The sequence below is a fragment of the Sesamum indicum genome, linkage group LG3, assembly GCF_000512975.1.
Source record: "Sesamum indicum cultivar Zhongzhi No. 13 linkage group LG3, S_indicum_v1.0, whole genome shotgun sequence".
In the NCBI taxonomy this organism is placed as follows: Eukaryota; Viridiplantae; Streptophyta; class Magnoliopsida; order Lamiales; family Pedaliaceae; genus Sesamum; species Sesamum indicum.
In genome coordinates this window covers 9,286,567-9,310,270 of record NC_026147.1, presented here as the reverse complement: position 1 = coordinate 9,310,270, position 23,704 = coordinate 9,286,567, and the positions used below count along the sequence as shown (strand labels likewise).

Sequence of the window (23,704 nt, the reverse complement as noted above, 5' to 3'; positions counted from 1 at the left end):
TATTATTTTTGTCCAACAAACTATTCTTATAACCATAATTTGGTCATAAAGCATTTTTCGATAAGTCAATATTAAATCAATCGAAAATAAATATGGATATTCATTGATTTTATTTTATTAATAATAATAAATTTTGTGAATTTCAATCAACAAAAAAAATTATTTATAAAACAAAAATAAATGTAAAAAGCTTAAATATAATTCTTTTACCCAGAATAAATTTACATATAATTCTACTAAGATTTAAGGAAGTGTGTCGTAATTATCCCAATTATACTCACATGAACGAATCAATTATATTCGCAAAAACAAATAAATAAATGGAAGCTATCATCACTGCTTTCGTCACAGATTCCCCTTTTAATTTATATATATATTTATAATTTGGGTTTGGATTTATTTGAAAATGAATAATAATATTAGCAGGCACGTTGACTTTGACAAAACTCCAAACAACAAATTAGTTATATATATTTTTATAAAAAGAAAAATCCCTCCACATCACAAACAGCAGTCAATGACAGTGTAGCACTAATTTTTTATGAAGTCAAAAATACCCTTCATGATAAAATAATTAATTTATTCAATTTTTTGTAAATTGATAAATTATTATTTTTAATTAAAAATAAAAACAACGTGCCACAACGATTAATATTCTAAAATTATAACACAGTTGAAACCACGTGGACTGTTGTCCTTATCAGATGCGCTTCCACGTGGAATGTATATATAATTTTCTAAAAAGTAATTGTATTTTGAATGATATTGACGTGTCTGGTGGTTATATGTGTAGTTTTTCAAAAGATATGAATATTTTTTGTAAATAAATTATAAGTGAGGGGTGTAAATATAATTATATATTTTTTATGATTAATTTTAGTTTCTTACTATCATGGAACTGGCTGGTCTTTATAGTGTTATGTCATTGAGAAAGACCTATTCTTGGTATCTTTTAGTCCAGCACTCAATTTTTTTTTGTTATTTCCAATTTCATTTTTTTTTCTAATTTTATGTATCTGTATTTATATATTATATCTATGTAACCATATAATTTCATGATATTTTATTGGGAGTTCTTGATTAGTAACTATGGATAACAGGCTTATCTCTAGTTATTTTTTTCTAATTATACGTAAATTTTTATGTAGTTTACAAGTTTAAATCTAATATCCCTGATGTTTAATTCTATCTAACAAATAAGTCCATCCACTAGTCAAACTTCATAAGTTTGCTAATATCAATAAAAAAAAAATCGAATATAAAATTCATTTTACTCCCAGTTGACTTACTATTGATTTATTACAGGTTAAATAATTTTTTTATGATAAAATTATCCTTATACATCTTCACACTTTAATACATGTAAGGAGATATATTTTCACCATTAAGAGGGTAGTTTAGTTCAAAAAAATTATTTGACTTGCAATAATTTGGTAATAAGTCAACCGAGATCGATATCCATTCAATTCTTTTGTTAATATCAACAAATCCAGTGATTTTTTTAGTAATAGAGAAACATAGTGATTGGACGGAAGCAAACATTAGAAATACTAAATATAATTTTTCAAATTATAAAGAGGCTACCTGTAATTACACTGAGAGTGTAATTATTTGTTTTAAAAACTTAAAGGCTACCCTAATTGGGCTGCAAAAAATAGAGGAATGCGATTATAAGTACAATTATGCTACTGCAAATCTTAAAAGAAAAGGCCCAGATGATAATGCTTTTTTTTTTTCTTTTTTTTTGGGATAAATAGCCCATATCATAACATGAATTTGTATAAAATTAGAACCCATTATTTAAATTTAAAACTGGAACAGGGCTAGCCCACGTCATATCAGAGATAACTAGAAAATTTTTGGTCCATACCTAAGAAAATCTTGATAGTTTTAAAGTTAGTATTTCAATTTGAATTTGAATTTGAATGTACCAAAAGATATGATAATGAATCGAATTTTATTATAAAAAAAAGAGAAAAATTTAGGTGATTCTTAAATTACTATTTGAGTTTGAACATACTGGACCATGTTGCAGTAAATCGAAAGTTATTAGAAAAAAAAATTTGATAATTCTAAAATTAGTATTTGGGTTTAACAGTACTGAATGATATAATAATAAATCGAATCTTGCTGGGAAAAAAAATTAAGAAATGATTATAGTGGAAATTGGTCTTGAGCAACATAGGCAAAGAGAATTCTCCAAACTATATCAATATCCTTTTAGTTTATTAATAGTATTTGATTTATTACGTCGTTCAATACATTTAAATTTAATGTTTGATTCAATACATTAATAATTCAAACGAGATAAAAAAACAACAAACTATTATTAAAATAGACAAAAATTAATATTCGTGGGATTCGAACTCACACCAGCGTATATCAAATTATATGAATCATTTGTCTTACCGTTATTTTATTTACAGTCTGTCAGAAAAATAATTCCCAACTATCTTTACACACATCATTGACAAATTACTCCTACAAAAATCTAGTGTGTGTGTGTGTGTGTGTTGGGCATGATGAATGACTTTTAGGACACTCACAAAAGTCAGCCAGGATCAGTCATTAATCCTACTTTACGGCAAACACGATTTCGCTCAATTACTTGTAGAATTCTGCACCACAAATTACAGATACAGAACAACAACATGTGTGGCGTGTTTCTGATTAGCACTCTAGCTTTCTTAATGTGTGGCGTGTTTCATAATTAGCAACATTTATGCATCTTTGATTTGGTCCAACTACACCCACTCCTACCACCTTATCAATTTATTTATTTTTAATTAATATTCATTCCATTACATCATTCAATATATTAATAATTTAAAAGAAAATTCGTATTTTTGGTCATATATATTATGACTTTTTTTAATTTAGTCACCTTAGTTACGATTTTCTCATATTACATCTCATAAATTGAAAATTTTCTCAATTTGTTTGTATGTGCATATTTCGTTTAATAATTAACCAAAAATATACGAAAATGCATGTGATTATTGGACGAAAAATACACGCGAGGACTAAAATTGAAAAAAAAAAAAATAATTTACTAAACAATAATTTAAAAAAGACTCTAATATATGGGACTTGTATGCAATTTTTTCTGATTTAAATCAATAAATACATTCAAACAAGACAAACTATTATCAAAATAGACACACACTCACATTCTCAAGACTAAGACACAGACACGCAACCTTGCCAACATTAGCTATTCATCTTATTTCCATCCTAAAATTATTAAATTTGACAACCGACCATTGATAATATTTACAGGGATTATCATTAAATTTCTAAAGAGTTTAATTAAATGATTAACAAAAGTAAAGTGATTAATATATTTTAGAAAAGGATCCTACTAAGATTATGAGTTTGAGTCCCATAAATGCAGTTGTATATTTTTACTTTTATAATATTCTTCTATAAATCTATTTTCTTGTAAAATATTATAATTTAAAATTACCAATATATGAATAAAAAATTAATTATAAATATATTGAATAATAAAACCAACCACATATATATAATCAATAATAGATTTGACTAGCTATTCAATTGACGTGCTGAAAAGGAAAGATTGGCGGTGCAAATTTGTGGGCAAATGGGAACATATATATGATTTTTACATTTTTCAGATATATTTTGATCTAACTTTTAGTGTTTTTGACCTTTTTTATTTTTTTGTGTTTCTTATTGGGTGGTCGGTGCTACGCTCAGCGGGTCCGAAATTAAGAATGAAACAGGTTTGGTCTAAATTTCAAGGATTATAGGATCTTTTAGGAAAACGAAATAAAACCAATCTTTTTGACCTTTTTTCTTTTTTTTTAAAATATTTTTCCATTTATAGGGTTTTCCATTGAATTAATGATGGAGAAAATTCTCTAGTTATTTCTTCCACTGTAATAAAATGATTACGTTAATATTTTAATAAAATAAATAATACATCGATTTAATTAGTATACGAATATAACTAAGATTAATGGAAGTGATGAACTATCCCACATGTTCGAATTTTTACCTTAGCTACTCAGACATCATCGGTTCAAAATATTTTAATTGGAACCAGCTTATGATGTTTATTTTAGTTGGTGAAAATGGAATCTTTATTACTGTGTGTGGTGATGATTGTTGGTTAATTATAAATATTCAATATTTATATTAATAAGCGAAAAATTTAGTTAAAAGATGTAGAAAAGTAGAGAGGAAATAAGGAAAAATAGTAGTGGTTAAGTAGTTGTTTAGGCCAAGATGGACAATTTCTATACCAGAGAAAAATTATCCCAAAATTATAGAGAAAGTAAAAATGAACTTTCCAAGAGAAGTGGAGAACAAAATTTAGGAAAATGAAGAACCTACAACTCTAAGAACATGGGAAAAAAGTTGTAGAAAATTTTATTATACTCTTGAAATTAAATTATCCTGAGAAACCTCTAGAATTAATTCAAAGTTATTTATATATTAATTACTAAAGTTATCTTTTGGTGGGATTTTATTAGTAACAACCGTAAAAGGACTAAGATATCCATCCTACATGTAAAATATTTTTTATATAACAAGAATTCGCGTATTTTTAACTCAGGTCATGTCGAATCGACAACCACAACCACAACCATCGATTGTCATATACTTGGGAGCTGGAAATACACCACAATTATTCTCGAAAATGACACGTTATTATCACTTTTAGCAAAATATTATTCACTTTCATTCGATCTCATTTGAATTGACTTATGTATTAAAAAAATTTTTATTAGGACCTCTCAACAAGCCCAACGACCTGTTCTTATTTCTTAAGTTCCCAGAGATTTGCGATCCTAATAACCTTCGACCCTCCATCCACAGTAATGTTATCCATTTTTAAATAAAAATAGATTAATTCTACAAAAAAAAGGAAAAAGAAAAAGAAAAAGAAGAAGAAGAGAAGAGTTTAGCTGTCCGGTGGACTAGTTTTATAGGTGGAAAAATAGTAGAGTCTTACTTCTCGATTTTTCTAATTTCAACTGCTAAATAAGTTTGAACGTTAATTTTTGAATATTAGTTCAAGGGAAAAAATATTTATATTTATATTTATATATATATATAAAAAGGGGGTCAAACTTCAAATTTCAAAACAAAGGTTTGTGTTTGACAAAAATTTCATGGTTTTGAACACACCCATTCTTGTGGTCTCAATAAAAGAAGCAGCCCCATTATCATTTTTTATTATTTAATTACTTTTTTTAATCATGAATCATCGTGGTCTATTATTAAAATATTAATATTAAATAATAAAAAAATAAAAGTATTGAGTCGAATATCACTGCCACCTATTTATAGAAAAAAGGGTTTCACGTACAAACGTGATATGGGCGTTGTTATGACATTAATAGAAAATAATTTGTCTCTCTAACAATTTAAACTTTAGGTGACGTGATCGTTTAATATTTTAAACTCAACCTAATTATTCTTGTGAAAGTTTATCATAAATACGTTATAAAATTGCTATAATTGAAATCCTGATTTACATTTCAACGATTGTACGATAAGTATGAGAGGTGTATGAGTTATATAATCTAACAAAATATTTATTCGTTTGTTTGAAATTTTTTGTTTGTGAATTTTTTTATTAATTTTTTATAAATATTTTCATAGCCTAAGATTGATAAAAAGTCATGAAAATGAGCATGGATTTAATACTATGAATAAGCATTTTGTTCCATTTTAATATTTCAAGAAAACTTCAATTGACCCAAAATTAGGTACAACATATAAACCCCACGCAACCATGATTCAAAAAGTTTTTGATTGAATTTATCTATTGACCTAATAATTAATGCTGAGATTGGGATATCGTGAACAAATTTAATTTATCTCAATTTATATGAATTATTATAATTTATTTATTATTGTTAGTCATATTACTGTATTGATTAAACAAAGATATTTCTCAAGGTATTGAGATGAATTATTATAATTTATTTACCGTTATTTGACAAAAAAATAGTAAAACTTCAACTTCTCGACTTAAAAAGTATTAATTTTATTTTTACTAATAATTGCTTAGTTGTATAATGTATATATTCTAATGTGATGTTTTATCTAATGTAGTTTTTGTATTTAATGATATTTTTAATATTATGTTTTAATATATGTTCAATAATTTTCCAGAGAGAGAGAGAGAGAGAGAGATGATCCAATGGTTGAAATGACTGTATAAGCTGCCAAACTGACGGTAATGGTCAAAAGTGCTGCCGGTTTTTATTCAAAGGAAATTCCAGCACGCCTTTTCTTTTTCTTTTTCTTTTTTGTTTCTCCACTTTTCAAGTTGAATTGAAATCCATTTATGCCCTTATCTTTTCTCGAATTTCCAACTGCATCCCCTCCTTCATAAAACATGGGCGGCGTCCCTTGATTTTCCGTTACTGAAAGTTGCTAGCGATTTTCCTTTTTTATCTTGAAAATCGTTCTCCAAAAAGCGAGAATCGCAACATTTTTAATTTATTACTGTCCCTCGTGCCAAACTGTCTCTATCTGCAAATAATAAATAATTTTTTCATATTTTAAAATATATAAATTAAAATTATAATCTTCTATCGCAGCATCACAATTTGTCGTTTATGAGTGAAAAATTTCTTCTTTTTATATATATATGTATTAGTATAGATGAAATGACTTGTATCATTTTACAGATACTAAATCAATTTTAATTTTTTTTAAATGAATCAACTGATAAATTTATATCGATCATTGAATTTTGGATCGATTCTCGACTTTAATAAGCAAATGACATATATTGTTGTAATTTGACATCATCATAAATTTAAATGACTGTCTATCCGTAAAAACACTCTTAATTGACATATACTTTATTTTTAAAATGTTCTGTGAATGAATATCTAAAAACAGAAAAAAGTGCCAAAATTACTATGAGATCTATTGGAGTTCACTAAAGTGGTGTTGTGTAATAGTGGAAACAATACCTTAACTGCCTTAAAAGACAACTATACTTTCATTATGAAAATGGAACATTTCTAATCATGTTTCCTTATTTATGTCAAAGGAGCATTCGCAGTAATTTCTATTTTTCCGATCACAATAAGTAATAGAGAAAGTTATAAGTTAAGTCGTACTAAAAGTTGAGAGTGTTTGAATGTAAAAGTGATTAAAGATGTAAAAACACAGTTGAAATTATAGTGTTTTGAAACGAAACTTAATATTTAGAATGTTACAGAAATTTAGAAAACAACAACTTATAATTTTTGCCTTAAATCAACTTAATTTAAATATTTCAAAAGTAGAAGCTGTAAAACAAAATCACTCTTTTTTCATCTTATTTCCAGCGATAAGTTGATAAATCGTATGTTTAGCATTTACAGACACCCCGAAAAGTTTCCTAAAGGAAAAAAAAGATAATGATTTCATGTAATAGTATCAGTTTGAGTTTTGTAATAAGACAGCGTTGTATTTTTTCTATTTCACATATACTCGTAATGTGTAAAATCTTATGTTTATATAATTCTTAAAAGAATATTTTATTTGTATAATATGTAATCTATTAAATTTTAGTATTATTTTATGATAATAAGAAATTGAATTATGATTTATAAACCAAGTAAGTATTGGGTTCGAAGACGGGCAGTCTGACGCCCACAACACAGGCCATATACTAACATTAAAGAAAATCACGACAAAAACTCTAAAATTCATAAGGTTGCTCGTAATAAATTTTAGAGGTATTATCACCTCAAATAATTGAAAATGTGTCTGAATAAAATATTATATGTTGTTTGATTGAAATATAAAATATTATAAACATTATTTTACATAAATTGATAAAGGAAAAAAAATAAGAAAAAGAAAAAATGATTGGAGGGTATGGGGGCTAGGCCATGATTGGGGGGGCAAACACTATTTTCGTTAATAGGAAGGCTTTGAGCTCAAATTCACACTTTTCCTCCACTCTACTCGTGTGGGTAATATTAGTACTAGGTAAAATTTCTTTTACACCCTCAAGAGATGAAAAAACATGACGAAATTCACTCCTTTTTTATTTGGTTTGGCCTAAATCGGGAAGCAACCTCTATTTTTATTTACAAAGAACCATTATTTACACTGCAACATCAAAATTTCAAATTTTTCAAAATATTCCTTATCTATCACTAACAATTATTACCACGTTCTCCCCCTTATGTTCAACCCCATTTTCATCATTTTGTTCACTCTCTTTCCATGTTCAACTCCATTTTCTCCTATTCTTTCTTGTGTTTCATTTGCAGAGATAGAAGATAATGAAGGATCCGCTGAAAGAGGTGAAGCAATTGTGGAATCAAATGGTTAGTGAATGCAAAGAAGTCTGTGAACATGGAAATCATAGCAATGATAGCATCATTGCCAATGTCTCAATTATAGTTTTTCTGTACAACATTGGGTCAAGAATCTTAAACTAATATGGGATATCCTCCATATTTCGAGATGATATAGCTATAACTTTGAGAGCGGGGGTTTTGGAGGTGACGATAAATTGTGGATGTACATTTTCTTGAAAAAACAAACAAGTTTGGTGCAAAGCTTTATTGAACCACTAGGACATAATCGCCATTTGGGCCAAAACAGAAGGACAAAGAGGTCCACCGAGTCTAAAAACTGACCACTCGCAGGACGCACTTTCTATATGGATTCCTTACACCGCGTCGGATCTAAGGAAACTCCAAACTCGTTCCTTTGACTCAGCAGCCATTTAGATTTTAGATCATCATGATGATAAAATGAAAATTCTTGGAAAATCACCAAATACACGCTTTTTTCTTTATTTCATTCATTGAAACGGACACAGAAGAGCGACTTTTGCATGTGGTCATAAGCAGAAAATTAAAAAACGTGTGGACGGTGAGATCTCTTATTCCCTCTTCCACAATCATTCATTCATTCATTTCTACCATCTCTCGCACTTCCAAAACTACATATATATATACACACACATATGCAAGCATTTACACGCACAAAACCTTAAATTTCACTAACCAAACGCCCTTCATCACCACCAACCTCCTTTTCTACATCCTCCAAAAAAAGGGTCACAGGCAGAAAGATTCAAGACTCGTTTGAAGGTACAGAAACATGGCACTGGGTGGAGAAATCATGGGCTCTTCTTTAATGGAGAAATCATCGTTTCTTGCTGCCTCACCCTCGATGCTGCTTCTGAACCAGCACAAGAACCGTTTTTTGTGATGACAAGAAAAGGTGTGAAGAGTACAACCCTTGTTGCAGCCATCAGTGAGGATTTGGATTTGGTGAAAGTTGTGCCTGAAAAAGCAGTGAAGTTCAAGGTGAGGGCAGTGGTCACAGTGAGGAACAAGAACAAGGAGGATTTCAAGGAGACTTTTGTTAAGCATTTGGATGCTTTTACTGACAAGATTGGGAGAAATGTTGTTTTGGAACTTGTCAGCAATGATATTGATCCAAGTGAGTTTTTCTTCTTTTTTTCTTTTTGTTAATTTGGTAATATTTTTATATTATATCTTTCTTGAAAATAGTATTATTATTAAAATTAATTGCTTTTTGGGTATGATGATTAGAAACCAAGGCCCCCAAGAAGAGCAATGAAGCTGTGTTGAGGGACTGGTCGAAGAAATCAAACCTGAAAACAGAGAGAGTAAATTACACAGCAGAATTTGTGGTGGATTCCAACTTCGGGATTCCAGGGGCAATAACAGTGGCTAATAAACACCAGCAAGAATTCTTCTTAGAGAGTATCACAATTGAAGGATTTGCATGTGGCCCTGTTCACTTTCCCTGCAATTCTTGGGTTCAGTCCAAGAAAGATCATCCTGGGAAAAGAATTTTCTTCTCTAATCAGGTATTGAAAGAAAGTTGGTTGATTTTTCTTCTCATTATTTGTACAATTAGTTTGAATTTTTAAGATTTTCTGATGCAATTTTGATGAGTCAAAGTTGTTTTCTTTGATGACTATTGACTCATTTTTTAACATTCATTCTTGGTTTTGTGGATTATCATACACTTTTGTTTACGTATTTAAAAGAAAAATAGCTATTTTCCTTTCTTTAGGCCCTTTTTGCATGGTTCTTTCACCTACCTTTCCTTTTTGCAGTTTCTCATGTTCTCCTATTTTTCTTATTTAATTTGTCATTCGTTGATTATTCTATCGTTACAGCCTGTTGGGCATTCTATATTCTAAGTCCAGCTTTGTATCTCTTGATTCCCTTCAAGTTCATGTTTAAAACGCAAAGGAAACTGATGCTTTGATTAAAAAAGTAGTGTAGGCTTTCATTTCTAACTTGTAAAGTACTCCAAGAACTCCCACTAAAAGTTGAGATCAGGATTTAAGAAAGAAGAAAGATAGTTTATTGTCCAGTCTTGATCGCTTAAACGTGTGTATTTGTGTACTCGGATTTAGTGTTGATTAATTCAATTATTGTTGTTCTTTTCTTCAACAGCCATATTTGCCTGATGAAACACCTGCAGGGCTGAGAGCCCTTAGAGAGAAGGAGCTAAGAGAGCTGAGAGGTGATGGGAACGGTGAAAGGAAATTGTCTGATAGAATATATGACTTTGATGTGTACAATGATCTTGGCAATCCAGACAAGGGGATTGATTCCGCTAGACCGGTGCTTGGAGGTGACAAAAGGCCGTACCCTAGGCGCTGTCGCACTGGACGTCCTCCGACCGACACTGGTCTGTCTGCTCTCCTTTCTTGATCAAAATGAGTACCATGTTTCCTTCATTATACAACCCCGTCTGATATATCAACTTCTTGAACCAGATTTGAATTCTGAGAGCCGAGTCGAGAAGCCACTGCCAATGTATGTGCCGAGAGATGAGCAATTTGAGGAGTCGAAAATGAATGCTTTCTCAACTGGGAGGCTGAAGGGACTGCTTCACAGCATTATACCATTGTTAATGGCCAGCATCTCTGCTAACAACAAAGATTTCAAGGGGTTCTCGGACATCGATAGCCTCTACAGCGAAGGCCTTCTTCTCAAACTCGGCCTCCAAGATGAGATCTTGAAGAAGATCCCAATACCTAAGGCTGTTAGTAAAATTCAAGAAGGTGGTCTACTCAAATACGACGTTCCGAAGATTGTATCGAGTGAGTATACACCCCACCACTTTCGTTCTCTTATTTGAGCCGGATAATTTAATGCAACTTGAATACAAAGAGTTCATTTTCAAACAATTGAGTTTGTCCAGACCTAATCTTAGCTAAAAAAACGTGTATCACATGCGCACATAATAGCCCACCATCACTTTCAAGTGGTTGATTTTATGTTAATGGCGCATATATAGGTCGATTACTGCTGGTCTATTATGATAGTGTCTTAATTATTTTACTAGCATCTAATAATTGACTCTTAATACATAATTTAAATGTGGGAACTGTATCAAAATGTTAATGTTGAATGTACGTGTGACACAGAGGACAAATTTGCATGGTTGCGAGATGACGAATTTGCCCGCCAGGCCATAGCAGGGGTAAATCCTGTCAACATTGAGAGGCTTCAGGTTTACCCCCCAGTGAGTAAGCTTGACCCTGAAATCTATGGACCACAAGAATCAGCTCTCAAAGAAGAACACATTTCTGGCCAACTCAACGGGATGACTGTACAACAGGTACTTGTCTAGTAATTTTGGTGAATAAAATCAACAGTAATAGTACACTGCTACAATTGATTGTGACTGAATATCATGATGCTCATGTTCTTGATTTTTCTTGAATGGTCCCGAAATTGGCTTAGGGGACCATCTATCTGAGCACGACTACTCTTGGACTTTGTATAATAATTATTGACATGTAACTTTGACAGGCTCTGGACTCCAGTAGGCTCTACATCATCGATTACCACGATATTTACTTGCCATTCCTCGATCGGATGAATGCTCTTGATGGCCGAAAATCATATGCAACACGTACGATATTTTTCTTGACTGACTTGGGCACGCTCAAACCCGTAGCAATCGAGCTCAGCCTCCCGCCGACCTCTCCAAACACACGGTCAAAGCGTGTGCTCACACCACCGGTGGATGCAACCACTTATTGGATGTGGCAATTAGCCAAAGCGCATGTTTGTTCCAATGATGCTGGTGTCCATCAACTTGTCAACCATTGGTATGTAAAACGGAACAAAACTATATTTTGATGGTAATGACCTTAAGTAGACTTAAATCATTTTAATTCTTATAATTCTTTGTTTTGGTTATAGGTTGCGCACACATGCGACCATGGAGCCATTCATATTGGCAGCACATAGGCAGATGAGTGCAATGCACCCAATCTTTAAGCTTTTGGATCCGCATATGAGATATACATTGGAGATCAATGCCTTGGCACGACAGAGCTTGATTAGCGTTGATGGCGTGATCGAGTCTTGCTTCACGCCCGGCCGTTACTGCATGGAAATCAGCGCTGCCGCCTACAAGAGCTGGCGCTTTGATCAGGAAGGCCTCCCAGCCGATCTCATCCGCAGGTATCTATTGCCAAAATTATCATGAATGTTTAGAATTTATGGCCCAACTCACAAGTCACTTTAGAGTAAAAGATATCAATAAAACTATAGGAGCAGGGCTCCCTTTGTTTGGGACTTTGATCACTAGGTTCTTGAAGTCTAATGAATTTGATTTCCCTTTTTAATTTCAGAGGAATGGCTGTACCCGACCCCACCCAACCACATGGGCTTAAACTAACTATTGAGGACTACCCATATGCCACGGATGGGCTGATGATTTGGGGCGCTATCGAGAACTGGGTCCGCAATTACGTAAACCACTACTACCCAGACTCGGCCCGTGTCTGCAACGACAAGGAGCTCCAAGCCTGGTACGCCGAGTCCATTAACGTGGGGCATGTCGACCTTCGCCATGCAGAGTGGTGGCCCACATTAGCCACCCCAGAGGATCTTATTTCGATTCTCACCACCATAATATGGCTAGCATCAGCTCAACATGCTGCATTGAATTTCGGCCAATACCCATATGGTGGTTACGTCCCGAACCGGCCACCACTCATGCGCCGCCTGATCCCCGATGAGAACGACCCTGAGTACGCAGTGTTTCTCTCAGACCCACAGAAGTACTTCTTCTGTGCCCTACCAAGTTTGTTACAAGCTACAAAATTCATGGCTGTCGTAGATACATTATCAACTCACTCTCCCGACGAGGAGTACCTAGGGGAGAGGCATCACCAGTCGATATGGTCCGGTGATGCCGAGGTCATTGAGGCCTTCTACGAGTTCTCAGCTGAGATTAGACAGATCGAGAAGGAAATTGAGAGACGGAATGCGGATCCAAATCTGAAGAACAGGTGTGGCGCGGGAGTGCTACCATACGAGCTTCTCGCCCCTAGCTCCGAACCCGGAGTAACATGTAGGGGTGTACCTAATAGTGTGTCCATATGAGTAAAAATTGATTGTTGCTGTTAAAACACAGCTAGTTGATTAGGTTCTTACAGATATGTATAGTTGTACTAAGATGATTGTAATACTGATTAGTTGAAGGTAGGGGTAAATATAATACATAAATGGTTGTAGAAAGGAGCCTTGTAATTGCTCAAGTATATATTGAGATGGAAAATTTTTATCCAAATCAGTTTGATCGAATTAAACCAATCACGGAACAAGTAATATGCACTTGTTATTGATTATTTTTTCTAAATTATATATTAATTATACTGTAAGTATATTGCACTTATTATATAATTGATTTGATTTAGATTAGAATTTTGTGCTTAGAGTGATAGTTTGTGTATTTAAAAAGTCGATAAAATGTATACTTATTTATTATTTTATTGATAATACAACATTTGTAGGGATAGGGATAGCAATTAGGACAGGTAAATTGGTGCGGGTGCCATCTCTAAATTAATTTATTTAGAATTCTTTAACTTTTGTTCAATTAAAATTAAAATAAATTGTGTCTTTAACATAATAATAAAGGAAGAAAAATTTTTGATCGATTAACTTTGTTCGCGATTAATTTTAGTACACTAACTTTCGTTGTTATCACATTTTGACCAATAATTTACAGAAATGAGTCAATTAAGCACGGTGGCGAACGAAAATTGGATTTTTTGCCGAAAAATAGCATGTGCACAGCACATGCTCTTTAATTTGGGGATTTTTAATCCCATGTGACACTATAGTGTTACATGGCACTTGAGGTGGCAATTTTTGATGGGAAAAATATTAGTTTTTCCTCCCAAAGCTAATTACCAACTAATAAAACGGAAAAATAATCTCCATTGAGGATGGGTTTCTCATCATCACTATTTTAGTAGCAAATATTTTAGATTTCACACAATAATAGAGTGAATCGTAAAAGAGGGGAGAGAAATTAGGGCTGAAGAATTTGGAGAATTCTGCTTCTAAAGAATTTGACAAGATGTACACGTAATTGTCTACGTGAAAATACACGTGGTTGTACTGGCTGCTTTTTCACCATGGCCTTGCCAAGTTAGCAATTTTCGGTGGAAATATTCAAATTAGCCAAAAAATTGATAATAAGATCCTAATTTGTATTTAATTATTGGTCAAAATATGATAACAACGAAAGTTAGTGTACTAAAATTAACCGTGGACAAAGTTAATGGACCAAATTTTTTTTTCTTAATAATAATAATAATGATGATGAATTGGAGATTTATAAATGTAATGTATCTACTTGTTTAAAATTATAGCAAAAATAAAAAACAAAAAACAACAATCTTAGGTTGTCCGAATGGTTAAATTTGTTGAAATTGAAGCTGGTGTCAAAAGTCGATGAAAAATAGAGTTAGATGAATATCAAATTGGTTTTATAGTTGATAAATATTTTAGAGCGAGAGAGATGGAAAATAGGGTTACAGGAGTCTCGAATCCGGCTGCTGTACTCAATCAACCTTTGAATTTGGAGAACTCAATTTTAATCTTCCTTAAACAAAGAATTTTAACTGTTTACTGTGACCTCCGATGATTGGAGACAAATCATGATGCGCAAAGTACTTCTCTCAACGGCATCCTTCAGCCTCCCAATTTGTCGCCACCGCTTCCGTTTCTTCTCAGACGAGACGGTGAGCTGGAGCTCGCCCCCTGGAACCCGAATCTCCGTGTTGCCGCGAGTCCACTCATTGGTTGACGGCTGTGACTACAAGCACTGGCTAGTGGTCATGCACCCACCTGAAAATTATCCTCTGAGGGAAGAAATCATTCAGCAGTACATCGCGACTCTGGCTACGGCTCTGGGAAGGTAACAATTTTCGGTGAAATTTTAGTCTTTTGAATTTTAGTTGTTATTTGTGTATCCAATTTCGATAATGTGGCTTGAGATTATTTCCAATGTGTTTGATTTAATTATTCGGTGACGCAATATACGACTAGTTTAGTGTTCACTTCTTTCAGGTCTCTCTCAGTAATTAATTTGTTGCCTCATGTTGGATTTTTGTAAAAAGAATTTGGTTTGTTTATTCTGTAGTTCGAATGTTGTGCAGTGAGAAGGCAGCAAAGGAATCCATATATTCTGTTTCAACCAAGTATTACTATGCATTCAGCTGTAAACTCACTGAAAATTTGACTCACAGGATCAGATGTAATTTTCTTTGACTCTCTTCAACTTATCCAGTCTCTTTTCCTCGCTGGATTTGGATTCTTGAGCATGATCTTTCATTAGCATAGTTTGATGCTATCCTCTGCTTGCAGCCCTTCCCCGTGTAAAATGGGTTTTGCCGGATTCTTACTTGTGTCCTCAAGAAACTGGCTATGGAGGTATTGTTACTTAATGCAAATTTTGTTTGTAATAGTTTGTTTTCATGTAGTGTACATGCAATATGTTAATAATGATGAAGAAGAAAGGCCCATCCGAGTAAACTAGGAGAATTATTAGATTGATATAGAAAACCTACCCCCTGTATTTAGAAGCATGTGGTGCTTGAGACCACAAGTTAAATAGAATGTGTCCTAGATTTTAGTCGCATTTCGGGAAATTGTGTTTTCCCAACTTTGTGTTATAAGTCCCGGCCGTGTCTTATGACTATAACCAAGACCTCTTTCTTCTCAGGAGAACCATATATTGCAGGGAACGTCTTTCCTTATGAAGAGAAGTATCATGCTGAGTGGTTGCAGTCTGACTGTGGCGAGGACCATATGGGAAGAACCTGTTCAAGGAAGCCTAGAAGGAAAAGAAGACGTTCAAGAAATTCTCATGAAACAAGTGATTGAACTAATGGCCATATGGTGTTAAAAATTTCAGGAAAGGGTTATCAGCTAATTTTAATATTTCCGATCTCAAATGGAGTGGTTTGCAGATGTGCCTGTCTCTTAATGCGCGGAAGAACTCAGGTGAATTCCTCTTCATTCTTGTAATTTCTTTTTACTCGTCTTGAGTATTCAAAAATAATATGCTCATCTATGCTAGTGGAACTCTACAAAGATTATTGATAAAGCAAAGAAGATGGATTGAATTAAAAGGATAATCAACAATAACTCCATTCCTGCACTGGCAGATTTATTAACAGAATTAATAAATAATAAGAACTAGTAGTTTTGGCCTTTAATAGTAGTTGTAGAAACCACCATGTGCATGTTTGTGCATATTTAAGTTATTTCTTCCTATTCAAATATTCTCTGAACAAGAATGTGCATATGTTCCTGTGAAATCATTCATTTAGATGATCTTTTGTAGGTCAACCTATGTGTGATCGGTTACAGGTGTAGCCTCTAACGGCTGAGACACGGCTACTGCCCCAGCAATGGCTGAGAATAAATGAGTTTTGCTGAAGATCTCGTTCTTGGACCGTTTTCTCTTTACGTTCCTCCTCAAAAGCACTCTTATGAAATGAAATGATCATATACTTGTCCTTTTACAGTGTCGAATTCTTGTAGCACTGCTTTGGGAGCATTTTGGTTAAGCTCAAGTTTTTGGTTAACTTGGTCAAGATTTTGTATGCTTAAACTTGCTGCTGATACACTCATCTCTGCTTCTGATGTTTTTGGTGCATAATTGAGATTAAATGTTTGGTTCTATTAAGACACTTTCTGCCCCACTCCAATTCAGCAACCAAATTACTTTCTATAACAGTATGCCCCTGCCTCAAATTCATTCGATGCTTGCCCACATCTTTCGTCCATATTCAGTCTCTGCCAGCTCCCCTTCTCCCCTCTCCCGTCGGCCGTCCTCGCCTCCCCTCCTCTCTCTCTACATATTTAACTTTCTATTACTACCCCTAAAATATCCACTCCACATCAATTACTCTATAAAGTATTAAAGACCTTCAAAAAATCCCCTGGCCTTTAATTCTTAAGTTTTAAAAGTGCATTTTACCGTTACAAAACTTACTTTGTGAAAAAAAAAAAAAAAAGTGATTTCTAAAATGTCAAAATCATCTTTTTTCAAAGCGTTGTTTGATTTTAGTATCACTTGTTCATCGAGCTCTTTTTATTTTTATAATTCTAAATTATTTGGGCTATTTTATTTTAGTTTCACTGGTTTATCAATCGAGTTAAAAATAAATGTGTTAATTGTTTATTTTTGTTATTAGTTCATCTGTCATTTTAGTTTTCTTAATTGTATATTTTTTATGTAGATATACAAATATATATGCATGTATAAATTTATTTTTAATTTGGTTTGACAAATACAAGTGAAACTAAAAGTTGTGAGCTCCAAGTATTTTAGAATTACGATAATAAAAAGAGTTTGATGAATAAGTAAAATTAGTTTTAGAAATTTTATTGACAAAGGATGATTTGGCATTTTAGAAATTCCTTTATTTTCTGTTTAGAAAGCAATTTTTGTAAATGTAAAATGAACTTTTCAAATTTAAAAATAAAAGGTCAGGGGCATTTTTGAAGGTTTTAATACTTTAGGGTAATTGATATGGAGTGGTAGCTGTATTAAATTCTATATTTTAATATAATTGTATATACATAATATATATAAGTTTAATTATATATTTATCTAAATATAAATCTTTGATTCAATTAAATAAAAATTTACACTGTTAATCTACTAATTAGTTTGAATCTTAAATTAAAATCAAGATCTAACAATTTTTAAATAAGATATAAATATCATTTTAAACTTTTTTTTTTTTATAACATAACTGAGGCTATGTGGATTTATGCTTCATTTTGAAAATGACAAGTAGAGATTTTTGGACATTCCCCGAATTACATGGGATACATTGCATTTAACCCAATTAAAACACCTTCCATTCTTAACAAGCTATATCATATGTAGTTCCTTTTCAAGCAATTTTAAGACAAATGATTGCAAACTCGTACACTTTGATGCTCAAGTTTCCTTTAACTCATACCTATCAAAAAGAAAGAAAATATACACAAGTACTCCTGTTGTACTTGTAGCTAATTCTACTGACATCCACTCCTCCTAGAACAAAATGTACATTTGATCAAAACTTGTTTTCCTATTCTTAATCTCCATCAGTTTCATTTATTTCCTGGAGACTTTGTTTCATTCCTTAAGGTTTTATAAAGTGCAGTGTCCGAATAGACAGCATGAGACCTGATCCGATGCTTGTGCCGATACCCCTTCCTTCTCCGGTTATACCCATTCTCTTTCTTTGCTTCTCTTTTATCTTCATTTCCATTTTCCTTCAACTTTGCCTCATCAGTTTCTTTACATCCGCTCAACGTTCTATCCATTTTCTCTTCCGTTGGAGCGATATAAATGAAGGGTCCGGCTGGGATATCAGTATACTTCAGTATAGGCTCCAAGATTTTGATTACATGTTTCATACTTGGCCTGGATTTGGGGTAGTGATTCAGGCACTGATGAGCTAGTGCAGCCACTTTCTTGGTGCCTTCGCTTGAGTATTGGCCTTCAAGCCTCGGATCCATTAACCTGTCGAGCTTGTGGTGATCCTTCAAATAAGGCTTTGCCCACTCCACCAGGTTTTGCTCTCTGGCGGGCCGTTTTTTATCCATGGCACGTTTGCCTGTCAGTAACTCTAGTAGAACCACTCCAAAGCTGTATACGTCGTTCATTGTTGTCAAATGACCTGAAAAACACAAGTTTCCAAGAGTCTTATACACATCGATCTCATGGTATGTTAAGAAGGAATTTTGACAGGATTTAAGGTTGTTGAATAGCAAAAAGAATCTGCTAGTCTCTTTACCTGTCATGACATACTCAGGAGCAGCATAGCCATGTGTGCCCATTATCCGTGTTGATACATGCGTGTCGTCTCCTTCCGGTCCATCCTTTGCCAGCCCGAAATCAGAAAGCTTAGCATTACAATCCTGTTGAATGAATCGTTAACGTTAGGATCAGAGTAACCAGCTGGATCATTGAACTCAGGAAACTATGTTGGAGTATAAATTAATGAATGAGAGAGAATTACCGAGTCAAGAAGGATGTTTGACGTCTTAAAATCGCGATATATCACCGGTTTCTCTTCTCCATGAAGAAAAGCGAGGCCCTTGGCTGCGCCAATAGCAATCTTCATCCTTGTCAACCAGGGCAATGGACTGCTATACCCTGAAATTATCAGCATCAGTAAAACAAGCATTCAATTAGTTCCTGTTCATTGATGATGATCCGGCTTATATATAGCACCGACATTGATACATATATCGGATGAAATTCTTACTTCTGAATAAGTGATTCTCTAAGTTGCCTCTGGCCATGTATTCGTAAACAAGAAGCCGGTGCTCGTCCTCGCAACAATAACCAATCAGCTTCACAAGATTGGGGTGTCTCAATTGCCCAAGAAGGACTACTTCTGTCTGTAAATTCAGAACACAAAACATCAGAAAACTGAAAAGGAAAAAAAGGAAATCAAAAAACCAGAAAAGAAGACAAATGTGAATGCTCACCAGCCACTCCCTGTGGCCCTGATCACCATCATGATCAAGCAACTTGACAGCAACAGGCTGAGCCTCCAATCCTGGCCTACACTTATCGTCCACGAACCCCTTGTGCACCGGCCCGAACCCGCCTTCTCCAAGAAAATTGCTCGACGAGAAGTTACTGGTGATCACCTTGAGTTCTGCAAGAGTGAAAATGTGGAGATTTGATGCAAACTTGGAATTGGAGAGATCACTGGCACAAAAGGACGAGCCGGTGTCACTTATATCAGAAAGTGATATCCTGGAGGCAGAATTCTGTTTAGAGACTTGGCTAGTTGAGTCCAAATTATGACTCTTGGGGTTAAAACAAGAAGGGAAAAGTGATCTCCATGTCATCTTCTTGATTGCCATTCTTTATTACAGCCTCAGAAACTGAAAAGGAATGCTTTGTTGTTCTTGTTCTAGGATTGAGGGTGTGTCAGAACTGAGGATGAAAGAAGAATATATATATATATATATATGTGTGTGTGTGTGTGTGGTGGTCCAAGCAATCGCGACAAAATATCCTAGTTTTTTTTCTTTTCTGCTGAAATCATTCAGGCCTAGAAGGAAGGTGGTCGTGCATTTGAATCAGTATGTATATATATAAAAAAAATTGTGTACACAAAGGAGTCTGTCTATGTCTTTTCCAAGCAATCTAGAGGCAAATACTTGACTTGGAAATGAAGAACTACTTTTGGAGAAGAGCGGAAGAGAAAAAGGTGTATGAATTGTTTGTGTTGCACTGTTTCAAGTCAGGCTGCTTGTGGGCTTCAAGAAACCTCAAACTGAGTTTCCATGCAGCTTCAGACAAATGTGTTTCAGGATTTCAGGTAGGTATAACTTTGTCCAGACATTCTTTTTTTCCACTACCTTTCAACTTGATGCCTCCATTCTGAGCTGCTCATACATACAACACAACATCGCTACAAGAAAATTGTTCGATAGCAACGCAAAAAAATTAGTAAGTAAAATTCTCGTTGCTAATTCACATTATTTAATACAAAAAATTTACTTGCTAATGAATTCAAAAATAAATATATATTATTAAATAATACAAATCAGTAGAAAGTTTTACTTGCTAATTAGCTCGATGAGATTGCCAAATCAAAAAATAAAAATGTTAAAAGCTTATAAGTTCTTTTAGAGAAAGTAAAGAGCTCTTAATTGATTTTAAAATTTTTAACGATTTTTTTAAATTTTATTATATTTTTTATAAAATTATTATTACTAACATCTTATAAACACATGTAAATTGATTGCAATAATTAAGTTGTTGTAAGGTTTTACAATTCACAATCCAAAATAAGGAATTTCATTTGATATGCATATAGACTTTGGAAAAGAAATGTTGGTTTTCACATAAGATAAGAATAATTTTGAGTTTAAAAATACAATTTGAGCATATAAATATATAAATACAAATTCCCTTTTATTTTCACACTGATATATTAAGCACAAGAAAACAAGAAACCCTATCCCTCAAAAGAAGTTGCAGTCATGAGACGTTGCAATTACTTCATCATGACTTCATTTTCTATGCACAATAAAAATTAAGATAAATTACAGTCACCTCCCCTGAAATTTCACATAATTATAAATATATTTTCGTTATTTAAAAACTTATAATACTCCCCTAATTTTAACATTCGTCTAACAATGAGCCCAATAGCCTCTGTTAGATTTCTATCCAACTTTTATGATGAATTGGTAAAAATGTCCTTTTGGATTATGACTTATAAGTCTATATATATATATATATTTTTTTTTTTTTAATTTTCTAAAATATTTTTATAGACTGGACTATGAATTTTTACTTTACCCACCCTCAAATATATAAAACTTATAAGTCAATATCCAACTCACCGTTTAAGAACTACATAATTATTTTTCATCTAAGAGGAGTATTTATAATTTTTTAAATAATAAAGAGATACTCATAATAATGCCAAACATCAACGGGTGGCTGTAATTTCTAAAAAAAAACAAGAAAAAAGAAAAATTAAACAACCATTGCAAGCATAGGTCAAGTCCTAGTTTTCAGCCTAGCTAGCTTCTTTTAAACCTTATTTTTTTTTAATTATAATCTCAAAACATGCATTCATTTTTTATATATATGTCTTAATGTTCTTTCTTCCCCCCTTTTTTTTTAATGTCGGAATAATGATTCGTATGATTTTTTACAATCCATAAAGTGAATCTGAGTAATAATTACAGCATCGTAAAATATAATACGATTCAGTCAAATTCAATAACCTGTAATAATGGACTTGGAAGTAGAATTACGACATGGGAATTAATTAATTTCTCGTGTATAATATAAAATTATCTAAAAAATTCGACTAGTGGACTTATAATAATATGTATTAAGTTTCAATTTAAATTTTATAAATTAGCCCAACTTTGGTGAATTTATTGACTAATTAATAATACTGTTTTAAAATTCAAGGAATTTATAAACTTGGTAGGTGGGAAAAAAGAAAAAAAAAAATCAACGAGAAAATGTGAAGCAGATAGTTTTGGCAAGTGGGGTTCAAATTTTTCCCATTGGAATACACAAAATTCAACAACATTATTGCATCATATTCATGCATGCTTCCCTAAATACTACACTCATTTATTTTTCACAAGAGTACTCTATTTTTTCTAGCAAAGGTAACAATTTGATGCAAATTACAATCGAATCTGATGGGATATACCAGCAAATATAATGAAAATACCAAAATATCTTTTCATCGGTGCAAAAGTCAAAAATTCGCGCAGACCAACACGACTTGTTGATCTGAAATTGAAATTATCAATCATCATGCACCTGTAAGATTGAAATCAGACATAAATCTGTACAAGTACTGGTATTTGGCTCTATAAATATATCATAACTACTTTGGGACGAGGCACATTATTTTACTTGAAAGAATATTATTCTTCCTTTCCCAAAATATCAAATTCAACTGATTTAAGCATTAGATAGTTTAGCATAGGATCTCTCAATTAATCTAATGATAGTCCATGTAATTTTAAGTTAAAAATTAAAAAAAGAAAAGGCTCATAAAATGCACAAATTGCGTGAAAGATTGCTCTATTTTATTAAATACAGAGAGATAATAAGATTTTTTTCATAGAAAAATAATTTATTTAATTTCAGTATTTCATTAAACCCTTTTTCTTAGTGGGGTCCAATATATGAAGGATTAGAATGTTGAGTAATAATTATAGGTAGCTTAGAAGAATTGACTAATTGAGAACATTTGTGTAAATTTTCAAGAGCTTGAGGCAAACCCTCCACACCCAAAATATATATATATATATATATATATAAAAGAGAATTAAATGAGATGTATATATAATGGTTTAAATGAGAACATAATCCAATGCGGGCGTTGAAATAGAAATAAGGGTGGAGGCCAGCAAGAAGTCATAATCGAAAAGGACCGGAAAGCCAAATTCCCAAAAAGGGAAAATTTACAAAAAAGAAAAAGAAAACGCACACAGACATATGGGTGTGTGCGTGTTGTCGTCATACTGATTGAGGCATGTGAAGTGGGAAGAAAGTAAGAGCCTCAGCCTCAGCCTCTCATCTCATTCATACATAAAACATAAGCACATGCAAGAAAGATCCCAATTATTCATCATTTTCGGTTTCCACCTTTCTAACATTATAACATATCTGCTTTCACCTCTTCCCCTTTCATTTCATTTTTCTAATATATACATAACATTAATAATTTACGACTATAACATGGTCAACATAACTCAATTGGTGGAGTACAGTACTTAAAATCCTATCCTCGTGTCATCAGTTTGGTGGGGGGGGGGGGGGGGGGTGTGTGTGTGTGTGTGGGGGGGGTGTGTGTGTGTGTGTGCGTGTGCGTGTGGGGTGTGTGTGTGTG

The 23,704-nt window shown here is 33.0% G+C and overlaps 3 protein-coding genes across 3 annotated transcripts; 2 read left to right on the top strand and 1 right to left on the bottom strand.

Annotated features, from left to right (window-relative positions):
- Positions 8,836 to 13,581, top strand: LOC105157809 (linoleate 13S-lipoxygenase 3-1, chloroplastic). Its single transcript, XM_011074290.2, is given in 9 exon segments — positions 8,836 to 9,160; positions 9,163 to 9,444; positions 9,558 to 9,838; positions 10,437 to 10,674; positions 10,763 to 11,089; positions 11,417 to 11,610; positions 11,805 to 12,106; positions 12,201 to 12,464; positions 12,635 to 13,581. Coding segments are annotated over 9 exon segments (2,706 nt in total). The 5' UTR covers positions 8,836 to 9,099; the 3' UTR covers positions 13,392 to 13,581.
- Positions 14,760 to 17,149, top strand: LOC105157808 (multiple organellar RNA editing factor 7, mitochondrial). The gene is made up of 5 exons (XM_011074289.2): positions 14,760 to 15,216; positions 15,458 to 15,555; positions 15,666 to 15,731; positions 16,024 to 16,304; positions 16,648 to 17,149. The coding sequence occupies exons 1-4, from the start codon at positions 14,957 to 14,959 to the stop codon at positions 16,182 to 16,184; spliced, it is 585 nt and encodes a 194-aa protein (XP_011072591.1). The 5' UTR covers positions 14,760 to 14,956; the 3' UTR covers positions 16,185 to 16,304; positions 16,648 to 17,149.
- On the bottom strand, positions 18,133 to 20,576 carry LOC105157855 (serine/threonine-protein kinase RIPK). Its single transcript, XM_011074351.2, has 5 exons — positions 19,803 to 20,576; positions 19,577 to 19,712; positions 19,328 to 19,464; positions 19,103 to 19,226; positions 18,133 to 18,985 (listed from the first exon to the last, which is right to left on the bottom strand). Exons 1-5 carry the CDS (start codon positions 20,184 to 20,186, stop codon positions 18,414 to 18,416), a joined length of 1,353 nt encoding a protein of 450 aa, XP_011072653.1. The 5' UTR covers positions 20,187 to 20,576; the 3' UTR covers positions 18,133 to 18,413.